This window comes from Mustela nivalis, assembly GCF_964662115.1.
Source record: "Mustela nivalis genome assembly, chromosome: 17".
NCBI lineage: Eukaryota > Metazoa > Chordata > Mammalia > Carnivora > Mustelidae > Mustela > Mustela nivalis.
The window spans coordinates 31,632,476-31,649,622 of NC_139036.1; the positions used below are offsets into that span (position 1 = coordinate 31,632,476).

The 17,147-nt window shown below is 47.4% G+C and overlaps 1 protein-coding gene across 1 annotated transcript in view; it reads right to left on the reverse strand.

The window, feature by feature from the left end:
* SCPEP1 (serine carboxypeptidase 1) overlaps nt 1–16,525 on the reverse strand; it is a 32,523-nt gene extending 15,998 nt beyond the window's left edge. The window contains exons 1-5 of the mRNA XM_082706028.1: nt 16,381–16,525; nt 13,015–13,163; nt 8,580–8,669; nt 4,060–4,215; nt 3,671–3,745 (exon numbers count right to left, since the gene is read on the reverse strand). Coding sequence (XP_082562154.1) covers nt 3,671–3,745; nt 4,060–4,215; nt 8,580–8,669; nt 13,015–13,163; nt 16,381–16,453 — 543 coding nt within the window. The 5' untranslated portion in view covers nt 16,454–16,525. The remainder of the gene's footprint in view (nt 1–3,670; nt 3,746–4,059; nt 4,216–8,579; nt 8,670–13,014; nt 13,164–16,380) is intronic.
* Nucleotides 16,526–17,147: the final 622 nt, after the last annotated feature.

Sequence of the window (17,147 nt, forward strand, 5' to 3'; positions counted from 1 at the left end):
CAGGTGCCCCTGCTACCCAGAACTTTTACCTTGAATATATTAGACCTTTGTATCTAACTTACAGTTTCATAGGAAATACAATAGAGAGAAAAATAAGCTAAATAAAAAAACACAATGAAGATGTTACCAGACAAATCCAGAAAAGGAGACAAGCCATGGTCTGGTTTCTTCACCAAATCAGTCATAATAAAGGAGCTGCACTAGATGAAAACAGACGTTAGGGACACCGCAGCCAGATGTAATTCCTGCATCTGGTTTGAACAATGGCTTAGACTAACTGGCTATCAAGGACACGCTGCGATCATTAATATTTGAGACGACTATCTGAGATGAAAAAGTACTGAAATGGGAAGGTGAGGACTAGCGACTGAAGAAAGAAGGCTGTAGACATTATGCCCAAGATGATCTCATAATGGTTTAAAAAGCGTTTTATTACAGTGCAGGAGCAGATGTAAAGGCTATCCACTAAGGTGCTGGGGGGGCTCTCCACCTGGTGGGAAGGTGACGTTTTAAGCCTTAGTTTGTGCTTGCTGTATTTTCTAATTTTCTGTTATGCACATATACTATTTCTTATGAAGGTTCATTTTTTAAACAGAACTAATGAATCTTAAAAAAGTAAAGGTCGAGGCACCTGGGGGGCTCAGTGGATTAAGCATCTGCCTTCGGCTCAGGTCATGATCTGGGGGTCCTGGGATCACGCCCCGCATCGGGCTCTCTGCTCAGCGGGGAGCCTGCTTCCCTTCCTCTCTCTCTGCCTGTCTCTCTGCCTACTAGTGATCTCTCTCTGTCAAACAGATAAATAAAATCTTTTTTAAAAAAAGTAAAGGTCATATGAGCTCACTGGAAACAAACTGGAACACCGCAGGGGACAGGAGAAAATGTGGCGAAACTTTCCCCTCTGTCCCACATGCGACCTCCTGCTCACCGGTCAGCCACAGTTCACATGGCACATACCTTAAACCCTTCCTTTGCTCTCACAAACTTATACACACACACATATATAAAGAGGCATCCATTCTTTATGACGGCTGCAAATATTTCCCATGGAAAGATACACTTCCTTTACTTAACTAATCCTCTAGGGACAACCACTGACCTTGTTTTCAGTTGACGGGCACTGTAAGCAATAGTGAATTAAACATCCTCTGACTTGGGGCGCCTGGGTAGCTCAGTCAGTTAAGTGTCTGACTCTTGGTTTTGGCCCAGGTTGTGATCTCAAGGTTTTAGGATCGACCCCCATGCTGGGCTCCACGCACAGTGCAGAGTCTGCTTAAAACATTCTTCTTCTCCCTCTGCTCCCCCACCACCCCACACTCTCACTGACTCTCTCTCGCTCAAATAAATAAATAAATGTATGTTAAAAAAAAAAATCCTCTGACACACACACATGTAAGAATTCCCAAGGACAGGGGCACCTGGGTGGCTCAGTGGGTTAAGCTGCTGCCTTTGGCTCAGGTCATGATCTCAGAGTCCTGGGATCGAGCCCCGCATCAGGCTCTCTGCTCAATAGGGAGCCTGCTTCCTCCTCCTCTCTCTCTGCCTGCCTCTCTGCCTACTTGTGATCTCTGTCTGTCAAATAAATAAATAAAATCTTAAAAAAAAAAAAAAAAGAATTCCCAAGGACAGGTTCCTGGAACTGAAACTATTGGGTCCAAGGGCATACAAACTTTAAAAGCTGACAAAGACTGCCAAATTGCCCTTTTATTTATTTATTTTTAAATATTTTATTTATTTATTTGACAGAGAGAGAGACAGACAGACAGAGAGCACAGGCAGGCAGAGTAGCAGGCAGAGAGAGAGAGGGAGAAGCAGGCTCCCCGCTGAGCAGGGAGCCCAATGCGGGACTTGATTCCAGGACCCTGGCATCATGACCTGAGCTGAAGGAGTCACTTAACCAACTGAGCCACCCAGGAACGCACCCCCCGCCCAATTTCCACCAAAAGTGCAGGAGAGCACTTATTTCCCTGACTTCTTACCAAAACTGGGTGTCACCAATATTTAAATATTTATAAGTCTTATAGATTTGGCTACTAACAAAAGTTGAGCATTTGTCCTATGTTCATGGCTGTTTGCATTTTTTTCTATAAACAGCTTGTTTATATTTGCCTATTTGCTACTAGCATATTGTCCTGGTTTATGGTTATCGATATGAATACTTTTTCTATCATATATTTGTATACATATACATCTTTTGAAATTATCTATGGAACTCTCAAGTTTAAATCTGCATGGGGTCTAAATATGCCAACCTCATTCTTTTTGGCTTTGGGTGTTCCATCCTATAGAGCTTCAGGGGCTCAGTCAGTTGTGTCCAACTCTTGATTTAGGCTCAGGTCAGGATCTCAGGGTTGTAAGATGGAGCCCCATGTTGAGTTCTGTGCTGGGCATGGAGTCTGCTTGAGATTCTCTCTCTCCCTCCCTCTGGCCTACCTCCTTCTCTGGCTCACGTTCTCTCTCTCTAAATCATCATCATCATCATCCTCATCATCATCTAAAAATTAAAAGAAAATTAAGACAATGAAGGAAAGCCTCAGGTTCTCTTACAGTTTTGGTTTTTATGCTTAGATTTTTTTTTATGTTTAGATTTTTTTTTTTAAGATTTTATTTATTTATTTGACAGACAGAAATCACAAGAAGGCAGAGAGGCAGGCAGAGAGAAGAAAGCGGACTCCCTGCAGAGCACAGAGCCCGATGCGGGGCTCGATCCTAGGACCCTGGGATCATGACCTGAGCCGAAGGCCGAGGCTTTAACCCGCTGAGCCACCCAGGTGCCTCTTATGTTTAGATTTTTTTTTTTTTTAAGATTTTATTTATTTATCAGAGAGAGAGAGGGGGAGAGAGCGAGCACAGGCAGACAGAATGGCAGGCAGAGGCAGAGGGAGAAGCAGGCTCCCCGCCGAGCAAGGAGCCCGATGCGGGACCCGATCCCAGGACGCTGGGACCACGACCCGAGCCGAAGGCAGCTGCCCAACCAACTGAGCCAACCAGGCGTCCCTTATGTTTAGATTTTTAATCTTGAACTGATATTTTATCAAAGAAAGAATTCCACATGATGGTTTTTCAAAGTGAGAGCCATTTGTTTCCATACCATTCACTGAGTATCCTATCTGCTGCCCAATGATTTGAAATGCCATCTTATCATCGCGTATGATCATGCCATATGATCATATGCACGACACATATATGTTACTTACAGACACATATATACACATCATATCCTGCTACATTTAATCCGTTAGTCTGCTGCTGTGCTAGTACATTGGTTTACTTGCTGTAGCTTTCTTTTTTTAATTAAAATTAATTACTTTCTTTGATAGAGAGAGACACAGCGAGAGAGGGAACCCAAGCAGGGGAGTGGGAGAGGGAGAAGCAGGCTTCCCACTGAGCAAGGAGTCCAATGCAGGGCTCAATCCCAGGACACTGGGATCATGACCTGAGCTGAAGGGAGATGCTTCACAACTTAGCCACCCACGCACCTCATGGTGTAGCTTTCTTTATAGCCTGTTCCACATCTGCTAGGGCAACCTTCACTGTTCTCTTTGAAACCTTTTGTGGTTATTACAGACTTTATTCAAGGTCCCACTCAAAGTATATTCAATATCAGGTGATACAGAAAGGAACACAATCAGTTTTTGTCTGAAATCAAAACAACAGTCCTCTCCCCTGTTACCTTATAAAGTTCTAGACCAATGCCGGCTGCCATTTTTCCTCCGTAGGACTCTGAGAAAATGTAGAATGGAATCGTCTAGCAAGAAAAGGGATTTACAAAGAATTAAATATGCTGAATGCCTTTTTTTTCCCCACATGAATTAATTTCACATTTCTACTGCATGTAATGGCCAGACAAATCTCTTTTCTTGGTCTTTTCCTCCATATTAAGCTCAAAACCACTTTTAGAGATGACAGAAACAAAAGGCCACAACCTGTTCTTGGGTGCAGAAAGGTTTTCTCTGATAACAGCTGGACATTGAACTTCTGGGGAAATCGAAGTTAATTCAGATGGCTACAGCAGTGTGACTGCTACCCCCTCTGCTTAGCCATCCCCGAGTCACTGTTCACCTGAAATTCCTTGTGGCAATCGAAGAAAGTCTTCAGGAGAACCATCATGTCTGACGCCACGGTGGCGAGGTCTTTGGCATACGCGTCACTCCTGTTCACGTAACTGAACCCAGTGCCCACCGGGTTATCCACGAATAGGAGACTGGCTGACTGGAGCTACACGTCACACAGGAAAGTCAAGTGGTACAGTTAGTCACCAACTGTCTCTCCACCATCTATTTAAAATTTATTTTTATTTTATTTTATTTTTTTATTTCCACCATCTTCTATGCACTTGAACCCAGGCATATGAAAATATCAGTGAATTTATAATCCTACTGCTAAAGGGATTTCAAAAAATAATAAGGGACAGGACAGGTGCCTGGCTGGCTTAGTCAGTAGAGCTTGCAACTCCTGACCTCAGGGTTGTGAGTTCAAGCCCCACACTGGGCCTGGAGCCTACTTTAAGAAAATAAATAAGAAGGGCCAGGAACGTAGACTACTAAGGCAAAGAAAAGCAAAGGAGAGAAGAGGTATGTCCATATACACAGGGACCAAAGCATCCTAGCTGTCACTTTCACACAACACAGTGTCTTAAATGTAATCCGTGAGCTCAGGTAGGACCACACAGTGTCAGCAGGAGCCATGGCTCAAAGCAGAGACAGTACATCCCAGGTCTGAACATCACCCATCAGTTTTTTTCAAGATGAATCCAATTTCCACACCAGTCTGGCCTCCAGAACACCATGAGCACAGAACTTATCCTAATACCTTTTCCAGAAGCTCAGGGCTATAGACTCTTCTGTCTGGAAGGATCATCCCTGGTGACACAGTCCAGCCATGTCCTTTACCGATCAGGGAATTAAAGTCGAGAAAAGACCCAGGACTTGTCCAAGGAAGGTCACAAAGCTGGACAAATAATAGCAGCACCAGCACTCGGGCCTGGCCTCCTCACTTCTCATTCAGACTCTGCCAAGTTGTACTACACTCGGAGTTCTGGAAAACTTGTGAACGAGTTTATTTATTTTTTTAATATTTTATTTATTTTACTTGACAGAGAGAGATGACAAGTAGGCAGAGAGGCAGGCAGAGAGAGAGAGAGAGGAGGAAGCAGGCTCCCTGCTGAGCAGAGAGCCCGATGCGGGACTCGATCCCAGGACCCTGAGACCATGACCTGAGCCGAAGGCAGCGGCCTAACCCACTGAGCCACCCAGGCGCCCCGAACGAGTTTATTTTTATTTGCCACCAGTGTGGCACTTAGCTACTACAAATGGAAGCAAGTTCTGGAATGTTCCAGGCCAAGGGAACAGCATGTGCAAAGACCCTGAGGCAAAGGTAAACTGCACTTGAGGGAGACGGACAAAGAGAATCCAAGGACTCCGAGGGAACCTTGAGGAAGAGGCGGTCCCGCAATGAGTCTTGAATGATAGACATGAGTATGGGAAGGCAGGAGAGAGTGAGGGGCCAAAGGAATGAGATCCACGCCAAGGAACTGGCCAAGCAGAGGCCTGAAGGGAGGGTGTACAAAGACAGATGTTGGGACATGGGGCAGGAGACAAGCAGAGACCAGCTTATGCCCAGGAATCTGATCTTTTGGGAATTGGAAGATATTAAACTAAGGAACGAATTGCATCAGAGAGGTGCTCTGAAAGCAGCCACTAGAGAGGATGGGAAAGGGAGGGATGAAGAATGTTAACAACGCGTGGGGGTCTAACATAGAGTTACCAGGTGACCCCGCCACTCCACTTCGAGGTAGATCCCCCCCAAAAACCAAAAACAGGAACTCTTATGAATGTTTGAGCCCCAGGGTCCCCTGCACTCGTCATCAGAGCCAAAGGATGGAAACAACCCAGTTGTCCATCAACAGATGGAGAGACAGACAGAATGTGGTCCATCCATACGACAGAACATTATTCAGCCGTACAAAAGGGGCTCTAGTGGCACACACGACATGGATGTACCATCCATGGTAAATATCACGAGACGTGAAGGAAGCCACACACCAAAGGCCACATACTGTATGACTCCATAGTTACAAGATGGCTTACCCAGCCAAGTCTACAGAGACGAAGGTTGAAGAGTGGTGGCCTAAGGAGAGACTAGTGCTTAATAGCTAAGGGGTATGTGGTTTTCTGGGATGGGAGGGTAGTGAAAATGTTCTGAAATTAGCCATGGTAACGGTTGTAAAACTGAATATACTGAAAGCCACTGAATCATACACTCTCAATGGGTGAGTCGTATGGTGTGTGAATTTTATTTCAACAAGGCTTTATTTTAAGAATTCGTTTTTAGGGGTGCCTAGGTGGCTCAGTTGGGAAGGCATCTGCCTTCGGCTCAGGTCATGAACCCAGGGTCCTGGGATCAAGCTCTGCGTCAGACTCTGTGCTCAGTGGGGAGCCTGCTTCTCCCTCTGCCCCTGCTCGTGCTCTCTCTCTCTCTCTCTCTCTCAAATAAATATAATCTTTTAAAAAAATAATTCATTTTTAGGTAAAACTGATTGGACGAGCAGGGTGAGGGGTAGGGGAAGAAAAGGATGGCTCTCTGGTTTGGTACAGGCACCTGACGGGATGGTGGGACCATTCGCCACAGCAAGGAACAATGGAGTTGACTGGTTTTGTGGGTGGGCAGTCCGGTGTACTAATGACTATAGTTTGGGGTATGTTGGATAGGGAATTATGAGAGACATTCACGTGCAGACATCCCAGAAGCAAACAGAGAAAAGTTCTGGGGTAAAAGGTTCTGAGCTAGAGATAAGGACTTAGGAGTCATCACACGTAGAAGGTGTGATTAAAGCAGTCTGAGAGGACAGAGCTGCCCAGAGAACACACGGACGAGAAAGTTACCAAGGACAGAGTTTGGGACACAGAGTACGAAGCAAAAAAGTCCATGAAAAGAATCCCATGAAGGATCTGCCAGACTTGGGACTGGGAAGCCAGCAGGGCCCTGGGGACAGGCGCTCCAGCAGAGTTATGGGGAGAAAGTGAAGTGGGTTAGGACAGGGCTGCCCAGCCTCGTCACGTCACGGCAACAGAGGAGATTTGCGTATTCCTTCCTGGGGCTACTATGCACTGCGTTCCCTAGCACCCACTCTCCCCTGTCCCCAGCCCCAGCCCCCAGCCCAGAAAGCTCCAGGTGAAGGCATAAATAGGAGGTGAAGACTAGAGCAGTGAACAGAGGCACACCTCATTTTACTGTACTTTCTATAAATTGAAGGTCTGCAAGTCTACCGGCACCATTTTCCCAAAAGCACCTGCTCATTTCATGTCCCTGGGCCACATTTTGGTAATTCTTGCAAGGTTTCAAACTGTTTCATTATTACTGTACTTCTTACAGCGCTCTTTAACCAGTGATTACCACTCACGGAAAGCTCAGATGATGGCTAGCACTTTTTAGCAATAGAGCCCTTCTTCATTAAGGTATATACATTGTTTTTTCACACATCACTTCAGTGCTCATGGAACAGACCACAGTATAGTGTAAGCATAACTTGTATATGCCCCGGGAAGTAAAAAAATTCATCTGACCCACTTTACCGTGGGGGTCCAGAACGGAACCCAGAGTATCTCCAAGGTATGCCTATATAAAGAATTCTTTAAGAAAGGGAGGGAGCTTCAGGGATTGGTGTGATAGGCTGGGGAAAACCTGTGCATGTCTGTATCCCAGGGAGAAGAGAGTCTAGAGACAGCACAAGGACAGGGAAAGGTAGTCACTGTCTGAATAGAAGCCTAGAGGAAGGGACAGCGGCAGAGAGGAGGCCACGTGATGTTCTGAGATGGGGAGGAGGCTAGAAAGGGGTAGAGAGGTCAAACCTTACTAGTAAGGATGGGAGCAGCTGGTCGCAGGGGATAGCTCTGTTCTCCTGGGCAGGCAGGGAGGGGAGTGGAGTTGCAGCGCACAGCGGAGGCGGCCCCCTAAGGCCCAGCAAAGCCCATAGTCAGGCGACAGCCCCACCCCGCCAACACTGCCGTGTTGCCCACCAGGACTGGGCACTTGGGAGTAGGAGCCAAGCAGGCAGACAGTGGGAGGGACCCACGCTTGGGGGTGGCAGGGCTACTCCAGGAGAAGGATGAAGGAGCCAGGGGTTGAACAGAGAGGGGTTAGGGCAAAAAGTGAGACTAAGAATGAGGGAGGGAGGGAGCCAGAACTGGAGGCACACCAGAAAGGCTGAGGACAAGGGGTCTGAGGTCCTGAGGGAGTCAAGAAGCAAGGCAGGTAAGTGGAGAGGGGACAGGACTTGGGGGTTGTGGCTGGAGGCAGGGACCCTACAGTTGGACCACGGAGATGGCCAAGATGTGGGAAGTGAGGAGGTCCAAGCCGTCAGCTAGAATAGGCTTCTGCTGCCAAGTGGAGAGAAAGGTCAGGGATGTGGGAAGGCGAGAGAGGAAGCCTGTGGCAAGTAGGCAAGGCCCCAGGGCACACGGGAAAAGGGACCGGACAGGATGGCTAGACTTGTGATCCCACCCAGAATGGGTCAGGCCGGGTGGGGCTGAGCCCTGGGGAGGCCAAAGGGCACTTGCAGTTAGGGGCTGTGCTCACGGTACCCAGGAGCTTCTTCGTGGTTTGAGATCACTATCAAGGGGCCCAATCTCCTCGAAATTTCCAAATCCAGTGCTGGAACCACCCGGGCCACCCTGTGGAAGAGAAAATAAACAAAAATAAACCCAGAGAAAAAACATGGGTCAAATCATCATTACGACAACGACCACATTCACGACAACAACATATGATTTAGCGATGGCTGGGGCAACGTTATACCAAAGATCAACTCTGTCTGGACCAACAGAGCCCCCTCCTAACTGCTCAAGCCTTATTAAAGGGAAATGACCCAGGGACATCTGGCTGGCTGAGTCCAGAGGGCCCAGGACTCAACTCAGGTTTGTGAGTTTGAGCCCCATGTTGGGTGTAGAAAGTACTTGAAAATAAAATTAAAATTAGGGCATCTGGGTGGCTCAGTCGGTTAAGCAGCTGCCTTCGGCTCAGGTCATGATCCCAGGGTCCTGGGATCGAGTCCTGCATAGGGCTCCTTGCTCAGCAGGGAGCCTGCTTCTCTCTCCACCTCTGCCTGCTTGTGCGCTTGTGCACTTGTGCTCTCTCTCTCTCTCTCTGACAAATAAATAAATAAAATCTTTTTTAAAAAATTAAAATAGTAAATAAGCGAATAAATAAATAAATAAAGTAAATGGAAAGATGTGGCCATAGAGCCCCAGAGGGAACTTTCCTACTTCCAATCCTCAGAGGTTGAACCCTGGCCTGCCATGGGGTCACTGACCTTCAAAACACCTCGTCCGTCCTCTCTCATTTCCAAGATGAGCAGTAAGGGCCAGGGAAGGCACAGGGCAATGCGGGGTCTGCCAGGCCCAGACCTGGGGCCCTGTGACTCTCCATCCCACCACCCTCTCCTCAGTGTCCCTGCGGACCGACAAGGGATACAGACTTGATCACATGGATCCCCAGGATAGAATTTAGCAAATGCAAAAGTCCCAGAGCAGGGAGGACCCAATACTGTTGTGTACCCAGGACGAAGGGTGGGGCAGGACTGTGACCAGAGCTGGGTGCTGGGGCCCAACCATGAGAGGTGGGAGGTCCTGTGGGTTGTGAGGGGCTAAGTGAGGGAGGGAGGCCCTTCTGGAGATGATCAGGGGAAAGCATGGTCAGTGCTCTTCTGGACAACGTCTTGGGGGCCAGCTGAGTTGAGGGGATAGGCTCAAATAAAAGGATACTGCCTCCCCATACATGAGCAAGACAGATAGGAAAGAGAGACACAACATGGAAGGAACAACTGGCAAAACAGAAGCCAGGGCTCTGTACAGGGAAATCTAAAGGAAAAAAAAAAAGTCAGGGAGCCTGGTGAGCTCAGTCAGTTAAGCAACTGCCTTCAGCTCGGGTCGTGATCTTGGGGTCCTGGGTTTGAGCCCCACATGGGGATCCCTGCTTTGCGGGGAGTCTGCTTCTCCCTCCACCTGCTGCTTCCCCTGCTTGTGCACTTTCTCTCTCTGTCAAATAAATAAATAAAAATCTTAAAAAAAAAAAGAGAGAGAGAGAGACAACATAGGGTCACGGTTCAGGGGTAACTGGAAGAGCCCAGCAGGGAAAGACTGTACGAAAGTACGCAATGATTTGAACCTACACCTAACTATTATAGAGCTGGGTGGCTAGAAATCCCTCTAATTATATGCCCTCTGTATCTTAGGTTTTCCTAATAGTGTGGTAAGACGCCCACCAGCCAGAGGCGTAGCTCATCGCAGCGATGCCTGCAACAGTGAAAGGATGTACCTCCTGTGTCCCTCACTTGGGAACAGGTTAGTAAATTATGACACATCTACAAGACAGACTTGAAATGGCCATTTAGAACCATAAACTATAGGAAACTGTGTGGCAACACTGAAAAATGCTTATAAGGCAACATGCAGTGAATTAAGAGCAAGTGTGTATCCTCAGGTGAGCGCTGGGCCCCTTTCTCCTTGCTGACTAACTGGGAGACAGGGGGACAGCACCAGAGCGAAAGGAGTGAAGCTGGGAATCCTGGGAATCCTGGGATCCCTATTGGGATCTTCCAAATCCCAATTTCCTGTCCCGCTTTTGATAAGCTGTGGTTGTCGGCAGGTGACGACACTCCTTCCACTGTCCCCCCCCACCACGCCCCCACCCATGGCAACGAGAAACTGGCTGGAGGATGTTTCTGTTCTGCTTGAGAACATTCCACTGCAAAATCCTTTTTCCTCTGGAACTTTGGGATGGGGTGCTGTCATGGCCCAAGACTACCAGTGACTGAAATATGGGAAATGTGTCAGCAGATCAACCAAAAAGGCTTCCATGACTTGCAAGTGTACCTAAAATAGCTCACTGCTCCACTCAGAATTACTTCACTCGGGCGACATGACCTCAAGTCTCAAGGCCCTACCCACAGAACGCAGTATGTGCATCGTCAGCAAGCTGCTAAAACAGATCTCCTTTTAATCTAAATTAATTAGTTCTTCCCTCATCATAGTCTTTTTCCTTCTCCCAAGGGGCTCTGAGGAAATGAAAGGCAGGCTGGTTAGCCAGCCTGTTGATAACCTTCACACAGTATCTCAGCTCAGAGGGTAACCCTAACCAAAGGTCACAAACTGGGCAGCCTGTGGGGGCCACGGAGAGTACGTGCGGAGCAGAGAACTCAGCTGTGGGCAGAGGGATCCCCTCCTCCAGAAGCTCCTGCCCTGTCTCACGGGGGGCCACGGCCACTCAGCTCTGGCAGAGCAGGGTCAGGCCCCAAGGGGGCCAAGTCTTCTGATTTTTGGAAAAAGGAAAGAAGTGTCTTAAATTTAAAATGTTGCCAGCTGGGGTGCCTGGGGGGCACCGTCTGTGGTGCATCTGACTCTTGGTTTGGGCTCAGGTTGTGATCTCAGGATCATGAGCTCGAGCCCAAGCGGAGTCAGCCGGGGATTCTCTCCCTCTCCCTACCCCGTCCCCCCAAATAAATAAATAAACCTTTAAAAAAAATCCTGGCAAGTAATTCAGATAGAACCACCACCTCACTCTACAATCAACCAAAGGGAAGGTTTGCAGCTTCTGGAACTGAAGAGTTTTTACATTCCCGAGAGCCCAGAAAGTGCCTTAGGGCAGCATGTGACAAAGGGGAGCGCCAGGCCTACAGGCCAAGCACTTCTCCTTTCTGCTCTGACTCCATACATCAGCTTTCACTTGAGGGTAGAAAAAGTCCTGCTGATTAATAAAAAAGTTCAACACCCTCAAAATTCCTCAGACTAAAAAAACCAAAGCTCAGAAAACGGAAGTGGGCCCCATTCCTCCTCCCCCACCGCCCCTGCAGCCCGGGGTGGACAGAAGTTCCTGGGATACACACATGGGATCTTTCCTCAGACATCTTCCTATCTCTACCCTCAGGCTGGGCCTCACCGCCAGCCCCCAAGGAGACAGTTGTGATAATGCTACAAGAGAAAGGGCCCTCCCTACAAAGGGCTCCTCTGAGCTCTACCTCACCAGAAACGTCTGCAGGGGCTAGCTGAGGAGGCCAAGGCCAGGACACCAGCAGGGTGCTTGTGAATACTAACATTTTGGGAGAAAGTGACATCTGCACCCCATGGAGAGGAGCAGCAGGACACCTTCTTTACCCATGAGCAACCTGGAGCCCCATCCAGGCCATACGTCCAGTTTCTAGAGGCTGAAGCGGGAGCGCGTTCCTCCACCCCTCCCTAGAGCCTGGTCCTCTAGGTGGGTGTGGGCCACCTCTGGACAGGTATTGTAGGAGGGCAAGAAACGATCCTCTGCCTGCCCCCTAATGCCCTTCAACCAGCTTCCTGCCTTCCATCCTACAATCAGAGCTCGAGATCAAAAGGCAGGGCGCCTGGGTGGCTCACATGGTAAAGCGTCTGCCTTCGGCTCAGGTCATGATTCCGGGGTGCTGGGATTGAGTCCCGCATTGGGCTTCCTGCTCCTTGGGAGCCTGCTTCTCCCTCTGCCTCTCTCTCTCTTTCTGTCTCTCAAGAATAAATAAATAAAATCTTACAAAAAGAAGATTAAAAGGCAAACACACTCAGGGAGAAGGCTAGGGTGCAAGATTTAATACTAAGCTACACGAGGCGGAGTCCTTTCAAGATCAGCCTTTCTGCGGGCAAGGACTGAGAGAAGAGGAAGAGGAGGGCTGCTCAGGGTACCTCAGCCTTTGCTTGGGAACCTCTGAAAACATTTCTGTCAGCACAGAGTTGAATGTGAATTTAGAGCTTCCACAAAGGCGTCCTGCCACTGACTGGGCTTAATATAGGAACACCCCTGCAAGGCTAGAACCCCTCACTCTCTGATCTGGCCCCCTTGGTATACCATAGCCTTTGCCTGCCTCGGTAGGACACCGAAGCCCCAAGCCTTGGCCACCCCCCACTGGGCACTGGATCAGATCAGTCCTTCACCGCTGAGCTGTGAGTCCTTAAGAGCAAGCAAAGTGGCAAGTGGGGAAAGCTGACCAGGCAGCCCAGCCACTGTTACCTGAAGCCACATGACGAGGGGCAGTTCTGAGAAGTTCTTGCAGGGATTAGTGGCATAATAGAGCCACCAGAACATGTAGGCATCCTTGCGAACAGTCACATAATTCCATACTTCCTTTCCCTCCTCTGCAGGCTGGTCCGTGGCCACTCCTGAAACAGAAGCACAACGTGATCTTCCTGAAGAATGTGTAATGTCCAGGTAAATTCTAAGCCCACAGAGATGGCCATGATAAACTGGAGATGATTTGGTTTCTATTTTTAGGCCCTTTATTCACTCTAGTATACTGTAGAGATAAGGAAAAGTGCTTCATTTAGGATAAAGCAAACCAGGAGGGCCTGGGTGGCTCAGTCAGTTAAGCATCTGATACTAGATCTCAGCTCAGGTCCTGATACCAGGGTTGTGAGTTCAAGCCCTGCATCAGGCTCCAGGCTGAGCAGAGTCAGTTTGAGATTTTTTCCTTCTGCCCTTCCCACCCACTCTCTCTCGCTCTCTCCCTCTCTCTCTAATAAATAAATTTTTTAAAGATTTTATTTATTTATTTGACAGACAGAGATCACAGGTAGGCAGAGAGGCAGGCAGAGAGAGAGGAGGAAGCAGGCTCCCTGCTGAGCAGAGAGCCCAATGCGGGGCTTGATCCCAGGACCCTGAGATTATGACCTGAGCTGAAGGCAGAGGCTTTAACCCACTGAGCCACCCAGGCACCCCATAAATAAATCTTTAAAAAAAAAAAAAGGCAAACCAAACTTAATAGTGACATAGGAGGCTGGAGACTTTCACTTTTTCCTCCGCACCCCCTGTAATATTCAGATGTTTAACAGTAAGCATGAAACACTTTTTCTTTTTAAATATTTTATTTATTTATTGGACAGACAGAGATCACAAGTAGGCAGAGGCAGGCAGAGAGAGAGAGAGAGAGGAGGAAGTGGACTCCCTGCTGAGCAGAGAGCCCAATGTGGGGCTCAATCCCAGGACACCGGGATCATGACCTGAGCCCAAGGCAGAGGCTTTAACCCACTGAACCACCCAGGTGACCCAGCATGAAACATTTTTATAATTCTGTTTTAGAAAGACAGATTCACATTTCTGGAAAAAAAAGGAAAATTGCAATATGCAAAATGCTGGCCTTTATATCTCACTTAATATATGATTAAAGAGGTATCCCAGATGAGAGGGACCAATATTCACTATCTTATGCTGGGGCAAGTGTTAGCTTTTGAGAAGGAGAAATAAAATGCAGGTCCCTACATGACACTATAAACCAAAATACATTTCAAGTGAATCAAGTATTTCAATTTTAAATTTTAGATATTAAAAATAATACAAAAATATAATTGAGGATGCCTGGGTGGCTCAATCGTTAAGCATCTGCCTTCGGCTCAGGTCATATCTCAGGGTCCTGGGATCAAGCCCATTAGGCTCTTTGCTCAGTGGGAAGCCTGCTTTTCCCTTTGCCTGCTGCTCCCCCTGCTTGTGTTCTCTCTTTCACTCACTCTCTCTTAAATAAATAAATAAAATCTTTAAAATACATATAGAAAATTGAATTTTTCTTAATCTCGGGAAGGGGAAGTGATGTAAGCATACCCCAGAGACTATAAAGGAAAAGATCGACAGAGTTGAGAACAGAGACTTGTAATATTTTCTGTACAACAAAATTTATGTACATCAGAAATAAAATTAAAAGGCATACAACAATGATATGCAACAAATACAAAAAAGGGTGATTTTTCTTACTCATGTGGATCAATTTTGAAAAGGAAGAGCCTAATAGTCAAATGGGTGAAGGCTCTGAAGAAATAACTTATGAAAAGTAAATGTGAATGTCTGATAAGTATGTGAGAAAGAGCTAACATCACTAATACTCAGTTATGAAAATCAAACCAATATAAGGTTACACACAAAAAAACTTTGCTTATGTGACAGATTAAAAAAATAATGACAGGTGCCCAATGACAAGGAGACAGGAGAGCAGTCCTCATTACTGCTGGAAAGCGTGCACACTGGCATCACTTTTGGGGAAGGCAGCTTGGGTTTGCAAATATCAAAAGAAAGATATTCCACAGATCAAAAGCTATATATATATATCCTTTAATCCCACAGCTCCAATTTTCCCTAGTTAACTCTGTAGCATCTGCAAAATATGTATCCAGAAAAAAATAGGTTCAATACATTTTCTACATCACCTTTGCTAAAGTAACAACTCTTGAGTTACTGTTCTTTTTCTCAAGTACCCGTCTGGGTAAAAGGCTGCCATTCAAAGATGATGAGAGGTGATCCTCCATGAGGGGAGTTTCCTGCCTTCTACTTCCTCTTTTCTTAAATTTCTAGCCCCCATGACAAGGATAAGTACAAGAACTGGTCTCAAAAAGAAGGGAAGGGAGTAGAGGAGACCGGAGAAGTGAGAAGCAAGAAGAATGTAGATTAAGAAAACCAGAAGGTGGCTTGAGGAGCAAAACAGAGTGGCTAGATCATAGATGTGGTTGAAGATTGTACAAGTGACCTAAGATTACAGTCTCCTGGAAAATGACAGGTATGGTTCAGGTCCCTTTTCACTTAACCGATGGCCCTCCTCCCTTCCCTGGCAGTGACTGCTGTTAAAATGGGGGTGGGGAGGTGGGGGCAACGTATTTGACATTTCCCAGACCCAAACTGAAGGGCCAGATGATCCCGAGTTTACACAGGGTTAAGTCCAGAACTCTTAAGCACTCTGCGTTAAGATCACAAGGCCAGTGTGTGGCCAGTTCGAATTCTCAGATCTTGAATCAGACCACGGAACACTTTGCTGAAAGGCTAAAAATCGATCTGCAAGTCATCCTATTAAACGCGAGTTTGTTTTTGTCAAAAAGGATCGCAGCGAGGGGAGATATTATGCCGTCCGTTCTGATCAGGAGAGAAAGACCTCATCTCAGTGAAACGTCCCATTTGTGGCGGAGTTGGTATTTCTGGGTCCTTCGCCCCACACGTTTCCGCTCAAAATAAAAAGTCCTCATTAACCCCACTTAGCAGCCAATCACCGCAGGAAAAGGGAGGTGGACTTGGGATCGTGGAAACCTCATTGATCGGCAGTTTCCCCCAGTCATGTATTTTGCACAACTCCTTCTATCTCAGGGTAGGGAAGAGAGGAATACTAGACCCCGCAGAGCCAGAAAGAGGTAGAAAAAGCACTGGGCACTTAAAAAGAAGAAGAAGAAAAGGAAAGAAAAGAAAGAAAGAAAGAAAGAGTGAGGTTCTAAAGCGGTGTAATTACTCAAGGTGGAAACTGGGGGAAACAGATTTGTTTTCAAAAGCACAAACCCACTAATAGACGCTCATCCCTGGAGAGAGGAGGAGGAGGCACCTGCCGCTGATGCAAATTTTGTCCGAACCTACCGGTGCTCGAACCCAGATGCAGCAGGAGCAGCAGCAGCAGAGACAAGGGAGAGGTCCGGGGTGCCAGCTCCATGGCGAATACCGGGCGGCCTCACCAGCCGCAGGCTGGAACCCGCGCCCCACCACGTGACGGCGGTGGGTGGGGCCGGGCCCGGCCGGGGGCGGGGCCGGCGGTCCGAGGGCGGGGCCCGGGCTGCCGCTAGTGTCCCGGGTACGTTTTGCTGGTCTGGCTCCCCGGAAGCCGAGTGGCAGCGCGGGGGGTGTTGTATCTGCCCCACCACGTCCTCCTCTGAGGCTTTGGGGACGGATCAGAGAAGTTGCAGCGTTTAATGCATTTGTCTGACTTGGGTCGTGCGACAGGACTGAAACGCTGCGGAGAAATAACCACGAGAACCGTCTTTGCTGCCTGGTTCATCCCTTCCTTCCCCAAAAATACGCCTGGCATTTCGGAAGCTACTGCATGACATCTAGGCAGATGAAGCCTGAACCACCTGGTCGTAGAACACTGCGATTCCATTTTTCACAGATTTAGCTTTAAACGTATTTGAACTATAAAATTACATATATCATGGACATGTTGGAAATTACTAAAATTTTTAGTCCTGCCAAACCATTGTTGGCGTTATATATTTTTCTCTAGTCTTCATCTTTGTAAGTACAATGAAAAAAAAGTTTTATTGTTTTTTTCTGGGTTGGTAATTTGTCATTCACATAATTCTGTGTTAACATTGTCTTCGGAACAGTCATTTTAATATTTTATTTGAGAG